Consider the following 16,968-nt stretch of genomic DNA (forward strand, 5'->3'; position numbering starts at 1 on the left):
TATATCTTCCCCAGGCTAGGTGTCCCATTCACTGCTGATGTCTTATCACCATCAGATCTAATCTGAGTTTTAAGACTCATTTTATTTAAAGGCTTTTAGTCATCCTTTGTCTTCTATTTTCTGAAATGCATATCTAATTTGGGTAAAAGAAAACAGAAGGGTAAATTTTGAAAAGATGGTTTCGGTTTTCAGACTTTATAATCCCTGTGCTGCCTTTTAATGTAAAAGGGAAAGTCTCCTTGCAAAGAACATTCCAATGACCAACACAAATAAGCTGGGTGTCCGTAAGGCCCACTTAGATCCTAAGGTTCTAGCACAGAACAAACTGTTCCACAAAATATGGCTAAACGGTATGGCAAATGGAGTCATCTTTCTTGCAGATGTTATTTTTTTAGAAAAGTTGTAAGAGTGGAGTACTCAAGGTGAGCTAAAGTAAAGCAGTGAAAAAAACAGCTGATTAATACATTCTGTGTGCCCACAAAACTGAAAGCACTAACACCTTTTCATTAATTCTTGACAACCGCATACATCATAAACCTACAGGAATTCCAAGAATTAGAATCTCTAAGAGAATCTCTTGTGTTTTCTATAAGTTACATACAATTTAAGAGAAAAAGAATCAACTTAGTACACCTGTAGAAATAAGGTTACAGTATGAGATTACTTCAAGCATAGTTTGAGTGAATTCATTTCAGCTTTTTTGAAATGTCATACTATAGCATAAGAACAATGGCAGCACAATTTACACTGGCAACTTCTACATTTATTTTATACCAAAAAAGTTATGTGCAACAAATAAACATTCTTACATATTTACATTTGTTTTTACCAGTTAGCAAAACTGTGTCCTAAATCTCTGATAAAGAATATTCCTATCTATATTTAAAGGGGGAATCTGCCCAGTGAACTCCATTTTAAATGAATGTTTACTCTGGAGTGTAAAGCACTAGTAATAAATATTTTTGATGGAACATACTATACAGATCATACACCTCATACTTAGGCCATGCTTAATACAGTTTTATAACAAAGCATTTTACCTTTTCTGGGCTAATTTGTCAAAAACATGTTGAACCAAAGTAGCCTGGACTCCCACCTGGTTCATTTTGTTTTACTGAAGGGAAGTTCTCACAGATTAGGAATCCCAAGTGCTGCCTAACACATCTGAATAGAGATGTTGTAGGACTTGCATGTGGAGGGAAAATACATGAGGACAAAGGTTGCATATTAGGTACTCCTTCCCAAATAGGTTATCAAAAATGATAGTTGGTTTTCTGCTGGCATCTGTTTAATTAATACTGATTTTCAAGATCTGTCAGCAGTGGTACCAATCCAAGTTAGGAAGTAACTGCTGAACATAACTCTGCACTTTTGCTGATGTCTTAAAAATAAATAGCACTACAAGCAAACTAAAGCCAACAAATAGTTTTAATTTCACTGTAGTCTTGGTCCTCTACCCTACTAATAGGCCCAGAGATCTCTTGTACCAAATGACATATCTTTGTCTCTTCATATGAAAATAGTCAATGCTTTCACCATCTTTAAAAGTAATGGATTTAAGGAGGGTACATACATCAAGTAAAAGTAATTCCTGGCACACAGCTAGTTAAACCTGAGTTATTTCACCAGAAGTTTACCCTCACTGACAGCAACTAGCTGCAATGAAAAACCAAATGAAATTCTCCAAACCACCTAGATTCCCTAGAAATTGTCATCTAACCAGAACTCTTATTTCTTCAAATGATGTGACTGTCAAGTAAATAAGAGGCTTCATTTGTTACAAATCATTTCAAAACCCAAGAAGCATGGAATTACTGCCAAAAACAGAAATCAATTTTCCCCCTAATCTGCTCTCCAACGCTGGTGGCTAGTAATTTTGCAGTGTTTGAATATTCAGTCTAAAACAGTCACAACAATCCTACAATTTATAACATGTGTCCCATCCCAGTTCTGTGGGGGCACAGACGATGCAGAGAAGAAGCCTGGATTCATCCGGGGCAGAGACACCCAGTGACACCCAGCGGGGTCTGCCGCTCACTGAGGTGCTGGCACCGCAGTGCTGGCACTCACTGATAGATGAGAAAAAGGACATTCATTCTGGGTCAGAGGAATGTGGCAAAATTCTTTATACAACTGAAACAGTGGTGTTTTCCCCCAGGCTTAGGAAAGCAAAGGAAAACTTGAAAGGTCTGGCTGAACATTTACATTTTCTCATTGAGTTGTAGACGTTTACAAGAATGCAACATCAAGACAAGCTTTAACTATACTCTGCTGATTGATCCAAAATATCATGAAAAACCATTTTAAATTGGGACACAAGGACCTTTTAGCACAACCAGTGTTATATATACCACAGAAGTCTCAACCGTTAGCCTTCCACGCTAGCGGGAAAAGAAGCAGTAAACGGCTTGGTAGAACTGAAGCACTTTTAACACATGACTTCATTGTACAGTTCAACTTCAATATTAAGACTTGTTCATAAACATGAGACATCTAATCAATGCTTTCTACAGTTATAGAAATAAGAACAATATACACATAATAAAGTAGGCATTGAAATATTCACATTTATGGGAAAACATCAGTCTGGATGAAATCTGAATTAAGCTATCTTTTACCAAACTGATCTGAACTCCTTAATAGGTCATTACAATTCAGATTTTATATCTGCTCTAGGCCAGGAGAATACCTTGCATCAATTATGACAGTAGTTGGAAATAGTGGCTGACTACACACATACGTTTACAGAGCAGAGCCTGACCCCTCCCTTCAAAAGGAAGGTGAACAAAGCATTCAATTTACGGGTCTATTTTTAACATAATGGTTAATCTAATTGGAAGCAAAACATTGCTACCACTTCTCAATCTAAGGAATAAAACGATCATACAGAATCTTTCTATAGAATGCAAGCTGTGTAGGGAGGAAGGGAGTGAGGGAGGGAGAGGGAGGGAGGAAGGAAGGAAGGACACTTCTGCCCAAGTTCAACACACAATATTTGGTTTGAGATTTAAGACAGAAGGCACTTTTAACATTTTGACATAAGATGTTAACCATAGAAACACTGTCACAATTTTAGCTGGATGTATTCAAATCACTTAAAAAGTCTGCATTTGTGGAGTTATCAGAAAAAGTAATGACATTGCTGCATGTTACCTTCAGATATTTCTACTGTAGTACGCCTCCCAGTTAAGCAAATTGAGCAGTGAGCGTGTCAGCCCTAAAGTTTACAAATCCAGTATTTGACTCTAAAACAATTAAACTAGACATCTAATTAGTGCAGAAAGAAACAGGGAAAACACTACCCAAGAGCAATCATACTCAGGAGCAACTCGGTTATACTGGTTATTTCAGAGCCATAATACTGTTTGGTTGGCACCAATGTTAAGGACAAATGTCTGTGTAAAAATTCAACTGTTCTAAGAGACTACCTTAAAATGCCATATTAATATTTCCAGCTTTCCTCCAGAGAAATCTACCCATTTTTCCATCTCTAGTGTCCTGAAGCCTTGGACTTGATGGTTTGGTCACATGACTCATTCTGTAAGGTTATAAATGATGTTTGATTTGAATAGCCAAACAGTTTCTTCCTTTCAGAGGAAGGACATGAAAGGGAATCAACCACCGTATTATTTTGGCGGTCAGTGCTGGACCCACAGCTGTCAGTACTTTCCACAAGATGCTCTCTGTGTGCACCTAATACTTTCACTATTTCTTCAGTTATTGCTGAGCTGACAATTCTTCATTGCTACACTTCAATTAAACTGTGCAGTAAGTTTTGTAGAGTTGGATCCAATAGTTCTACCTTTATTTACAAATGTCACATAAATGGATTCTAGTTGACGCTACATGTTTAAATCCATTGGCTAAAAACATATTACATATTGTAAACATGGCAATATTTAATACAGTATCTATTCTAAAATATTTTCATGTCATGATCACATATTGTTATACCTGAATTGAATTCATACACATTGGAAAATTACTAGCAATGGTTGTTCACTTTACCATTGAGGGGAAGGGACTAGGGCTACATGTAATTATTTCAGAAACATGTTCAAAGTAAAGTTAAAGCTTGTCTTTGATTGGTTCGTCATATGCTTTTTTTTGTATCCATAAAATGAAGATTGACACAGAAAATACCCTTGTAATTTACAAGATATCAAAAATCAGTTTAAGATTCTTAGGGAAACTGTCTGTTTTGAAGAATAAAAAAATGCTGCAAAATAAACTTAATGGAGAAGGGACTTAAGACTGTCAGGTAAGAGTTTGTCAGGTGGTCAGTCCTGCTTGGGCTGCAGTTGCCGTTTCCAGGCCTCATTCAAGTAAACTAGTCGTTTGTAGTTGATGATAAGAAGAATGAAGTTCAGCACGTAGGTGACCACGCAGATGATGCAAAACTCCTTCAGCACAAAGTACAGAATGTAGGCCAGGTACAAAGAGCCTACCACAGACACGATGGAGGATGTCATGAGGATTAAAGCTGCAACTGCACTTGCTGTCATGCCTGCAAAAGAAAGAGACACTTGGCTCAATCAGCTTTGACACTAAGAGGAAGTTGCTGAGTTTAAAGGTAACATTTTGTGATTTGCTACAGGGTTGGAATACTGATCTTACCGCGAAATACTACTGAGGACAAAAACTACTGGCCTGTTTTGTTAATATTACGTAGGTTGACTTTGCATACAGAATACCAGTGTTAGAGCTGCAATGTTTTTGACTTGTCAATATTTAGACAACATAGTACTTATTTCATAAACTAGCCTTAGTTGAGACATACAAAGAAAATATGCAATCTTACAATCATATTATGCAATGAAGCTGATTTGTGAAGCTGACAGCCCACTTTTCCTAATGAATAAAGGGACATGAGGCCCACAACCTTCTCTTCCAAACAGGACACATTCTCCCTGGCCTTTTCACTACAGCTCCCCATCTGTGGAAAGTAAAATTTGCTTTCCCATGTTTAGATCAAATTTATCAAAAATCCATAATGGGAGATTATTACATCAACATGCTGCTAAAGAAGGAAAAAAAAATACCCCAACATTTCAGAAAGCGCTCACCCTGGAGGATAAGGGAAACCACACTTGGACAGTTGGCCATGTGTGGGTCAAACCAGATCAAGAAACAAGGCAGTTATGTGTGTGAAGCGGGAGTCCTCATGACAAAAACCTGCCTGAATTCTGGATGCTATCTGACATCTTTACACATACTGCTTTGTCATTTCCTGTAGCCAACAGTATTGAGAATGTACATTTATTTTCAAGGACAGAGGAGACAGCAGAGTATATTAAACTACCTTCTTACCCAATAACTAACTAGTGGGTAAGAATAACAGGAACAGGAGAAAATAATAGGTGGCAGCGTGGCTGCCAGGTCAGTTGTAGCAGAGGAGCTGTGTGCACGGCCCCACCTGCCCAGGCACCAGTCAGCACCAGAGCAGGAGTCTAACGAGGCTCTTTAAGACTATGAGGCTGTTGAGTTACTTATGCTAGGGACTGGCAAATCCAACTGGCCACCTGCTTTTGTAAATAAAGATTTATGGGAATCTGGTAAGGTTTTACTGACTCAGGTAAGGGTGTGGCTGCGTTCACACTGGAATGCCTGCGTTGAGCAGCTGCAACAGCCAGCAAAGCCTAAATTATTTTCTATCTGGCTCTTTACTAAAAAAGTCTGCAGACCTCACCTATGCTAAACATCTAAAACTTCAAAAATTATGTTGTCACCTCAATTTTAACCTAAGAAATTAGTTTCAAAATGACATGGACAAGTTATTTACTTTCTCTGTGCCAATCTTTTCCTTAACCGCAAAACGGGGATTATAATCATGACCACCTCCTAAAACTATTGTGTGGATTAGAAGAGCTAATAGTTATAAATGTTACCTAAATACTAGCTGTTAGTTAAATACTTGAAACAAACTTGTCCTAATGTAATGTAACTGGTGGCTTGGGATAAAATTCCCAATGGAATTTAAAATGTAATAAATGATTGTACAAATCAAGCAGTGGAATTTCTACAGCTGTAAAAAAGAATGAAGACACTTAGTGTACTACTATGGAAAGCACCAAGATATATGTCAAGCAAAACAAACAAGAAAAAACTACAGAGAACAGTGTGTATAGTATCTACCTTTTATGTTTAAAAAACAAGGAAAAGTTAAGAGTATATACTTGTATGTTCTTGTGTATGCCTAAAGAAACTATCAGGACAATAAGAAGCTACTGATCAGGGATCAGAGGCGGTGGGAAGTGGGCAGAGGGTGGGACAGGCTTTTCACTGTATAGCATTTTACATGTTTGTTTTCTTTTTTACTTTTGAACCATGTGAATGTATTACCTATGGAAAAATTAAAGTAAAAATAGAGTATCTCAAACAATGTAGCAGGGAGTGAAGATGATGCGCTCTGGAAACTTAGATGATTTTAAATGTGCCTCCCATGGTAAAGACACTGATATTAAAAATGAATGTGAACACATAAATGTGAATAGAAACAATACATGATACGTGACTTAAAATATGTATATAATGGAATTAGATATGATAAACAGAAATTTGTTTTACATCTATCTCTAAAAATTGACATAGTCAAAGCATTTATTATTATTTTAATTTGGGCTTATATTTTCTAGAGTGAAAGTCTCAACCCAGCCCCCAACCATCAGATCCTTTTCTGTGCATTTACATGCAGAGAAACATACAGTTGTCCTATACCTTTTATACCACAATTTGCTTTCTTCATTAAACTACGTCTTGATCTTTCTAGGACATACATGTAGACCTACTTTTTATTTAATGGCTACATTGTTTTCTAATATGGATGTAACCTAATATATTCAACCATTATGTTTTGCTAAGCTACTTCCAATTGTTTGTTATTTTAAACTGTATTGCTGTGAACATTCTTGTGCGTTATTTTTGTGTTGCTGCAGGACACATAGGTATGGAATTGGGCAAACTTGATAGGACTGTTGAGAAAAATTTAGATTCACAATTTGCTCATAACAAATCAACTTTTGCTAGACAGTAGAACACAGGAGAGCTGGCAGATAATAGGATGAAATATTAACAAAATACAAGGGCAAAAATGGATGGATTTAACTCTAAAAATATAAAAACTTTGTACAATCAAAATTTACAAAACTAATATAAAAAAGGACAAAGAATGGGTTAAGTGTTTGTAACAAATATGTAAATGATTATCAGGGATCCCAATTACTAAATTGCTAATAAAAGGAAATTAAAATATCGTAAAATTAATAGCTACTAATATGTAAGTATTAAATTCTTTTATAGAAAACACTTTTTAAAACTGAACGTGGGTAAAGCTTTCAGAAAACCTGACAATTGAAGGAAAGGTAGTTTGCTAATACCTATTAAAATCCATTTAAAAATCTGTTTTAGACTCATTCATCCCATGCTTGGAAATCTATTCTGTGGAAATAATTCAAAGAGGGAAGGGTGTGTGTATGTGGGATTTTAAAGATGATCACCACAGTGTTACTTAGAACACACACACACACACACACACACACACAAATTGAAACCTTGATGTCAACAATAACAAAACACTTAGAGAGATAATATAAAAGTTTGTATAAAATTAAGTGAAAAAAGCAGAAGACAAAGGAAATAGTGGGTATGTAAAAATGATGGCATTATGAATATCATTTATCGTTTTCTCAATGCACATATTTTAAAATAGCTACAGAATATATAAAATAGCAGAGGCAAAGGTTTCCAGGGAATAAATATGTTTATAGAGTAATAATTTCCCTGAGGGGGACTGGTTTTTCTGTACATCATGGGATGCCGCTACACCTGATTAAACACCAACAGATGCCAAGTTCAGCATGAGCGTCATCAAAATCTTAATGAATCAAGTTTTATGACACAAAAATGTGTAACAAACTATTGGTTCTATCATTAACATGCTTTTATTTAATAAAGACACACTTTAGGGAAAAAACAAAGTATTAAATGGAATGTAACAAAAACCTTATTTTTGTATTGCTGTATAAATACTTACCAAGTAATAACTGAAGTATATAAAATATAACTCCAAAGACACTGTTTGGCTGGTTTAATACACCATCCTTTCCAAAAATGGAACCCAAAAGACCAAATCCTCGACCCCATCTGTAAAATAAGGAAAACCAGTAACCCTATATTTGAGTTTTCCAGTTTTGAAAAATGTAAAATTATCTGAGAATGTCATGCCAAAATACCCATCTGAATTGTCTAAGGAGCCAATTTCTATATAGTCTCTTTTCTAAAAGGTAAGGCAAAGTATTTTTTTTCTGAGGGGATCAGAAGGGCTAATTTGCAGAAGGGTTCTCAATTTCAGCAAGGGTCTCTTAGCAGCAGCAGCATTGATATTTTGGGCTAATTCTTTGTAGTGGGGCGGTTCAGTGCATCACAGGGTGTTTAGTTAGCAGTATCCTTGGCCACTACCCACTAGATGTTAGCAGTACCTTGCCAGTTGTGACAACCAAAAATGTCTACAGCCACTGCCAAACATCCGCTGGAGAAAATCACCCCAGTTGAAGCCATTGATGTAAGTTGTCCTAGTTTTCCATCCAAACTATGTAGACTGAAAGACTACCAAGAATGCATGGAATGTACACCTACGTTTAGAGCAATTCCTCCTGAGAGACAACTGAGAACCAGTTGAACAGCTTCTGCACAACAAATAATAGAGACCATGTAGAGAAGGTTGGGGACCCCCAAGACCTCTCTGGGAGCTGATGGAACGCTCCAGGACCGTAGGAACTGGTGAACGCCACTGTTTAGTTTCCCAGTGGGCAGGAGCTCCATCCAGGTTCTCGGGTGGACCTGCCGGGCTGCTGCAGCGCACACCCGGCCAACCTTCCCAGAGCTAATAGCTCCAGCAGAAACAGAAGGGCGCCACAGTGTGCGTGCAGGGGGCCCTCTGCCTGGAGATTGATCCAGCGAGGAGGCAAGGCACTGAAGAGAGTGGAGCTAGCAAAACACTGTGGTACCCACTCGTAGGGATGCCCTGTCCGTAAGCTGCAGAGATAGTGGGGCGTTGCTGTGCATGCACGTGGGGCTGCCCCAGTGGGAGAAAGTGCGGAGCCAGCAAAGCATTATGGTACTGAGAGCAGGGCTGCTCTGTGCAGTGAATGGGGAGCTGCGGCTCCTACACGTGGGGCTGCTCCAACCCAAGAGGGTGCAAAACTAGAAACGTGCACACTCATGGTCTGCCCCATCTAGAGAAAGTGAGGACATAGTAGGGTTTTGCACTGCACTCAGAGCAGCCCTGCCCAGGTCCAGCTGGGGCCACAGATCTGCACCACATACCTACCCTGACGGCAACTGGCTTGCTAAGACCATCCTGCCCAGTCTACACAGAAGCTACTTTCTTAAGACTGGGGGAGATAGCTATTTCATCGAACTCATAGGAACAGAGAAAGTCAAACAAAATGGGGGGGCAGAAGAATATGCCCCAAATGAAGGAACAGGGGAAAAGTCCAGGAAAAACAACAACTAATGAAATGGAGAAAAGTAATTTGACTGATAGAGAATTCAAAGAAATGGTCATAAGGATGCTCAACAAACTGAAGAGTATATTAGAGGAACTCAAGAGAGCACTTTAAAGAGTTAGAAAATGTTACAAAGAACCAATCAGAGATGAAGGATACAATAACTAAAATGAAAAATACATTAGAAGGAATCAGCAGCAAATTAGTTAATACAGTAGAATGGATTACTGATCTGGATACAGAGTAGTGGAAATCACCCAATCACAACAGCAAAATGAAAAACGAATTCTAAAAAATGTGAGTATCCGGGACTTCTGGGATAACATCAAGTGCTCTAACATTCGCACTATAGGAATTCCATAAGATACAGTGAAAGGGACAAAAAGTTTATTTTCCTGAAAAGCAAATAATGGCTGAAAAGCTATCCTAATCTATGGAAGGAAACAGACATCCAAATTCAGGGAGCACAGAAATTTCCAAACAAGAACCCAATGAGGCCCACAGCAAGACACTTAATTAAAATGGCAAAAGTTAAGGATAGAGAGTCAATTTTAAAGGCAGCAAGAGTGAAAAAACAAGTCACACACAAGGGAAACCCCATAAGGATATCAGCTGATTTCTCAGCAGCAACTCTACAGGCCAGAAGGAAGAGGCAGGAAATAAAGTGCTGAAAGAAAGGAACTACAACCTAGAATACTATATCTGACAAAGTTATCATTCAGAATTGAAGAAGAGATAAAGAATTTCCCAGACAAACAAAAAGTAAGGGAGTTCACTAACACTAAACTGGCTTTACAAATGTTAAAAGGTCTTCCTTATGCAGAAAAGAAAGTCATAACCAGAAATAAGAAAATACAGGAAAGAAAAAAAAGCTTACTGGTAAAGGCAAATTTATAACAAACATAGTGAATCAATCACTTAAAAAGTTACTATACAGGTTAAAAGACAACACAAAAGTAGCAAAATTAAGTATAACCACAATAAATAGTCGGGATACACAAAACAAAAAGATATAAAACATGTCAAAAATAAAGTGGAGGGGGAAGTAAAAATGTAGTGCTTTTCGAATACATTTGAATTTAAACACCTATCAGCTTAAAATAGATTACTATAGATACAGACGGATATATATGAACCTTATGGTAACCACAAACCAAAACATACAAAAAGAGAAAGGAACCCAATCAAAACCAGTAAATGACAAGAGGTCATGAGAAGGAACAGAGAAGAACAGCCAAAAAATGATGAACAAAATGGCAATAAGTACATATCTATCAAAATTACTTTAAATGTAAATGGACTAAATTCTCCAATCAAAAGACAGAGGGTGTCAGAAAGGATTTAAAAAAAAAAATAAAACCCATCTACATACTATCTACAAGAGACTCATCTATTCTTTTTCCACAATCCCTGCTTTATTTTCATTTGGTAACATACGCTTTAAAAACATGCACATGCTTGCAAAATACCCAAACATCAGGAATTAGAAGGGCATAAAACAAAGAGTTACAGGATTGAAAGAATATCTTGGGCTTCAGAACAAAACAAAACCTAATATTGAAAATTTCTTTGTTCAAAACACAAAGATATTTTAATAGAATTTAAGTGTTTTTATTGTTGTTTTTTCTAAGGAACACTTAAAGGACAAGAACTAAGCTTATTGTGTTACCTGAGGCAGGCCTATCTTCTCTTCCTTGAAGGCCTTTTGCAACATACAAATGTCAGAATACACTGGCCTGTGTTACACACACACACACACACACACACACACACACACACCCCTACCATCTGTAAATGCAGCACCTGGGGCCCACCCTGGAGACCACTGACAGGGGCTACAGAGCATTCAGAATATGGTCCATCTCCACGATTAGCTCCTGTCCATTTCCCGAGATGAGTTTCTTGTTCTCGAGGTACATGTCTTTTTTGAGCTTGCCAGCCACCAGCTGCTCAGCTTCCACTGCCAACTTCAGCACCAGTGCCTCCAGTTTCTGCATTTTGCTGACTTTGTTGCACAGGTCAGAGCCCTGTCTTCAGCCTAGACTGCAGCTTGACCATGAAAAATCTCCCACATTTACCCTTAATTTTGGTCACTTCAACTGCATGCCAAGGTGTGCCAGGTGGGGCTCGAGCTCTGGCTTCAAGGCCAGAAGGAGGGAAATGGCATGGGGGTGGACCAGGACCAACTCGGCCATCACCTTGGCCAGGTGGCTGCTCAGGGCCACTGTGCAACGCACGCCCTCGTGTGATAAAAACATATGGTGATTGTTTAAATAAAAAAAAAATTATTAGAGTAAAAGACACATTGCCATTAATCCCCTTCAAAATTCTCCCCCTCGCTTTGAACACATTTATCCCCTCCTTCTTGCCATTTTCTGAAACAGTCTGGAAGTCCTTTCTCGTGAGTGTCTTTAGTTGCGCTGTCATGGTTGCCTCGATGTCCTGAATCATTTTGACTTTGGGGAAGAGCCAGAAGTCACACGGTGCCAGATCTGGTGAATAAGGTGGATGAGGACACACCGTAATGTTTTTATTTGACAGACATTCCCATGTACCAGAAGTGCTGTGTGACCCGGAGCATTGTCATGATGGAGGATGATTTACGGCACACTTTAAAACATACCATCTCTTAACCGAGTTCTCACTTGACTGACTGCACCAAACAAATTGAAACTTGTCACACACTGTTACTAAGGTTCGATGCGCTGCTTCCCATATTGAAGATCCCTGTCCTTCCGTTGGATGGCACTTGGCAGCAGCATTCACTGTATTTTGTGATAACAACGGAAAGGCTATGACCAAACTATAGGTCTTTCCTAGAATCGTATCTCAAGAGCAAAAAAATTGGTACATTTGCCCCATCAGTTTTTATTTATAGTTTAACTGCAAATTTTGCAGTTCACTCAACATTTTCAGAATCTTATTTTCATATTTTTGAAAAAGATTATGAAATTCTGACTTAATGAAATTTGATATATCAAACTAACATTTAATTTTGATAAAATACTTTACGATAACTTTAATTATGAACCAGTGCTTTTTAAAAAACCAAAAAACCAACAAGTCATGGTTTTAAGTTCATAACAAAGCACTAAAAAAACCCCAAACTTTGGTTCTGAAGACAAACTACTTGAAAAGGATAAGTAAATTGATTATTAGTCATGCTACTTTAATAGTACTCAGTGTCCAAGAAATAGAGTAAAACCTCTTTATAACCTTGGGAGATAAGAATAACCCCAATTTTATAAGCAACTGGGAACCATGAATATTTTTACTGCAGTTACACATTCAAGGAACACAAAATAAGGTCACCACTTTCCTGCATCTTTTACACATCAAATTCTTACTGACCATGTCCCAGGTGCGGATAAAGGGTCAGGCGCTGGGATCCAGGAGTTAGCAAGTGAGACAAGTGGGTGCCCTAGGAGCCCCTTTCATTCAGGGAGAATGAACAAGTAAACCAATGACTAAGTGCCCTTCAGAAAGGGAGGGGCCTATTAGCAGGTACACAGGGAAATTGAGGTTATTCTAGACCAGAGTTTTTGAAAATTTAAAAGGGCATACAATCACCTTAGGGTCTTGTTAAAATGCAGCTTTTACTTTAGCAGGTCAAGGGTGGGGCCTAAGATCCTGCATTTTCAAACAAAACAAAGTGTGCTCATGCTTCTGGTTCGGGAAAACACTGATAATGGGTGGAGAATGGGTGGGGGGGGGGCTACTCTAGCAAGATGGTCAGGTAAGGCCTTTTCCAGGAATTAAATCCTGAATGTCAGGAGGAATGGCAAGTTTAAAGGCCCCAATGCAGGAATGAGCTATGAGAGTGCAAGAGAAGGCCACTAAGGCTGCCAGTGACGAGGGGAGAGTGACATGAGACTGAGGCAGCAGTCCAGTCATTTACATCATGTGTGGCCTTGTCTGTGGGCCATGATGAAGCATTTGAATTGTATTCTAATTGCAGTGGAAGTGATTTGATGGCTTTTAGAGAGGAGAGTAATGTAAGCTTATTTATGCTCACTCTGGACTATTGTGTAAAGAACAAACTGCAGGAGGGCAAGAGTATAGGCAAGAAAAACTCTGTGCAACCAGACTTCTCAGCCCCACCCATATGAAGCAGGGATTCAAATGCAAATGAGCACCGCAGACTTACAACTGCCCAATGGAACTAGCTGGGCACACTGCCAAAGTAATCATGGGCAAACGGAATTTTTATTACTCCAAGCACTAATGACTAATTATTCACATCGGATCATGTGGTATTTTCCTTGAAAACAATGCAGTAATTCACACAATGAATACATCTACCATGTTTCTCCGAAAATAAGACCTAGCCCGACAATCAGCTCTAATGTGTCTTTTGGAGCAAAATTAATATAAGACCTGGTATAGTATAGTATAGTATAGTATAGTATAGTATAGTATAGTATAGTATAATATAATATAATATAATATAATATAAATATAATGTAAGATATGGTCTTATATTAATTTTTACTCCAAAAGACACATTAGAGCTAACTGTCGGGCTAGGTCTTATTTTCGGGGAAACACAGTATCAAAGTAATACATGCAGAACGTTTAAAGAATAAAGTTAACACTTTATTTGCCAGCCCTCGCCATTCTCCACAGTTCTAATCCCCAGAGGCATCCACTTTGATGTCTTTTAACTGTTTTGCCCTATTTACTTCCACATTTCTAAATAATATGCTTACATTGATTGCTGTTTATGAATTGTTATCTTTTGACTTTCTAATATGGTAGACTAGAATGTTGCTTTAAAAAAACATTTTATTACGGAAAGCTTCAAATGTATATATACAAAGTGAACATAACAGTGTTAATAACCTCATTACCCATCACCCAGCTTCTGTGCCTTTCTTGTTTCATCTCTACCTCTACCCACTCACCACTCGATTATTTTCATTTTTAGTGTAAAATTTACATACACTTAATGCACAAGTCTTAACTGTATAATTCTGACAAATGGACCACCCAAGGAATCCTAGTACAAGCAGACCTCAGAGACATGGTAGCTTTGGTTCCAGACCACCAAAATAAAGCAAGTATTGCAATAAAGTGAGTCACACAAATATTTTGGTTTCCCAATGCATATATGTTTTCACTATACTGTAGTCTACTAAGTATGCAAAAGCATTATGTCTGAAAAAAAAACAAAGTACATACCTTAATTTAAAAATACTTTATTGATAAAAGATGCTAACCATCATCTCAGCCTGTTGAAAACATGTGCCAATAGACTTGCTCAGAGCAGGGTTGCCAAAAACCTTCAATCTGCAAAAAATGCATTATCTGCTAAGCGCAATAAAAGGAGGTATGCCTGAATACTAGTTGTAATTCAGATATACTAAGTCCAAATATTTACCAACAGTGTGGAAGGAGAGTTTAAGCACCTTTCATTAACAAACCCATTCCAACACCAGACTGTTTCCATCTCCCAAGTTCAATAAACTGTTGGTCGTTTCCCATCAATCCACACCCCTCCCCACCCACGAGCAAGAAGTACTGGCTGAACAGGCTTGTAGGAATCCAGCCCTGGAATCAAGGATAGTTCTCTGGATGGCAGTACTACACTCTTTCCTGTAGGTCACATGAAGTGATGAAACGCAATCACCATTCTAGCATTTTCAACCAACAGATTACTTAATTCCTTGATAAATACAATAAAGTTTAATAAACTTTGATAAAGTTGATGTAATAAGTGTTAGCAAATCAACTCACAAGCAAAGTAGACTGGTATTATCTAATATTATTTTCCTGGGAAAGGTGACTAAGCAGATTTTCATAAATGACACTATACTTTAAAATTGCTAAGGATGGAGTAATTTAAAAACCTTTTAGTAAAATTTTTTTCAAGTTGGAACATTTGAAAATATTGTTTTCTCTCACTTCTAAAAGCTATACAGAACTGTATGAAGTATATATATATATATACATATATATATATGTATATATATATATATATATATATATATATATATATTTTTTTTTTTTTTTTAAAGATTTTATTGGGGAAGGGGAACAGGACTTTATTGGGGAACAGTGTGTACTTCCAGGACTTTTTTTTTTCCCCAAGTCAAGTTGTTCCCCAAGTCAAGTAGTTGTGAAGGGTACTGTTCAGCTTTAAGTTGTTGTCCTTTCAGTCTTAGTTGTGGAGGGCGCAGCTCAGCTCCAGGTCCAGTTGCCGTTGCTAGTTGCAGGGGGCACAGCCCACCATCCTTTGCAGGAGTCGAGGAATTGAACTGGCAACCTTGTGGTTGAGAGCCCGCGACTGAGCCATCTGGGAGGCAGCTCAGCTCAAGGTGCCGTGTTCAATCTTAGTTGCAGGGGGCGGAGACCACCATCCCTTGCAGGACTCAAGGAATTGAACTGGCAACCTTGTGTCTGAGAGCCCACTGGCCCATGTGGGAATCGAAAAGGCAGCCTTCGGAGTTAGGAGCACGGAGCTCTAACCACCTGAGCCACCGGGCCGGCCCTGTATGAAATATATTTTATGTGCTAACTTTATTCCTGGCTTTATCTTAGTTTCTAACCATTTTTTTTTCCCATCCCATCTACATTCAAAAGTCTCCAGAGCTATCCCAAGTAATTTATGGAACAAGGTGGGATATTAACCAATTGAGTAAAAGGAAATGATTTTTTAAAATCATAGACACCGATAAATATTCTTTTTGCTTCAGTATAGTAACATCGATGAAGTGATTATACAAAGGAGAATTTCTTTTTCATCTTTGATTCTTAAAAAAGGTTCATCTTTGGCTGAAAAAGTACCTTCCTTGAATATTTTGTGTTTGGGGGCATAAACCAACACCACACCACTTCCCTAAGGCATGAGTGAGAAATTGCTGAAAGTTCATTCCTAATCTTGCCAAACAACACGTCATAAAACTGAAGGTTCTCCAACTCTGGCCTCCTAGGTCCCTGAGCATAAATCGAAACACTATTTGCCTCTTTCTCGCATAAGGGTATAAGGAAGTTTCCCAAAGGCTACATGGATGATGTGTGACGTTGACAGTACAGGATCAGATGTGAGAATGCAACAGTCTTCTATTATGGCAGAAGTTAGAGATTTGCAGTAAGAGAAATAATGCCACTCTTCACTAGTGTGTGTGCGTGTGTGTGAAAAGTTATTTATTTAGTTAACATGCAATGGGTTTACTGGTTTTTGTTTATTTTTTATTAGGGGATATTGGGGAACAGTTTTTCCAGGGCCCATCAGCTCCAAGTCGTTGTCATTCAATCTAGTTGTGGAGGGCGCAGCTCAGCTCCAAGTTCAGTCGCCGTTTTCAATCTTAGTTGCAGGGGGCACAGTCCAGCATCCCAATGTGGGAATTGAACCGGCAACCTGGTTGTTGAGAGCTGGCGCTCTAACCAACTGAGCTATCTGGCTGCCCCTCTGGAAGCTCACTGGCAGCTCGTTGTCTTCAATCTAGTTGTGAAGGGTGCA

General features: G+C 38.3%; 1 protein-coding gene across 1 annotated transcript in view; it reads right to left on the reverse strand.

The window, feature by feature from the left end:
* Positions 1 to 741: 741 nt before the first annotated feature.
* The window catches only part of VKORC1L1 (vitamin K epoxide reductase complex subunit 1 like 1), a 56,021-nt gene continuing 39,794 nt past the window's right edge, over positions 742 to 16,968 (reverse strand). The window contains exons 2-3 of the mRNA XM_074328493.1: positions 8,033 to 8,142; positions 742 to 4,507 (exon numbers count right to left, since the gene is read on the reverse strand). Coding sequence (XP_074184594.1) covers positions 4,281 to 4,507; positions 8,033 to 8,142 — 337 coding nt within the window. The 3' untranslated portion in view covers positions 742 to 4,280. The remainder of the gene's footprint in view (positions 4,508 to 8,032; positions 8,143 to 16,968) is intronic.

Source organism: Rhinolophus sinicus, linkage group LG03 (assembly GCF_036562045.2).
Source record: "Rhinolophus sinicus isolate RSC01 linkage group LG03, ASM3656204v1, whole genome shotgun sequence".
Classification (NCBI taxonomy): domain Eukaryota; kingdom Metazoa; phylum Chordata; class Mammalia; order Chiroptera; family Rhinolophidae; genus Rhinolophus; species Rhinolophus sinicus.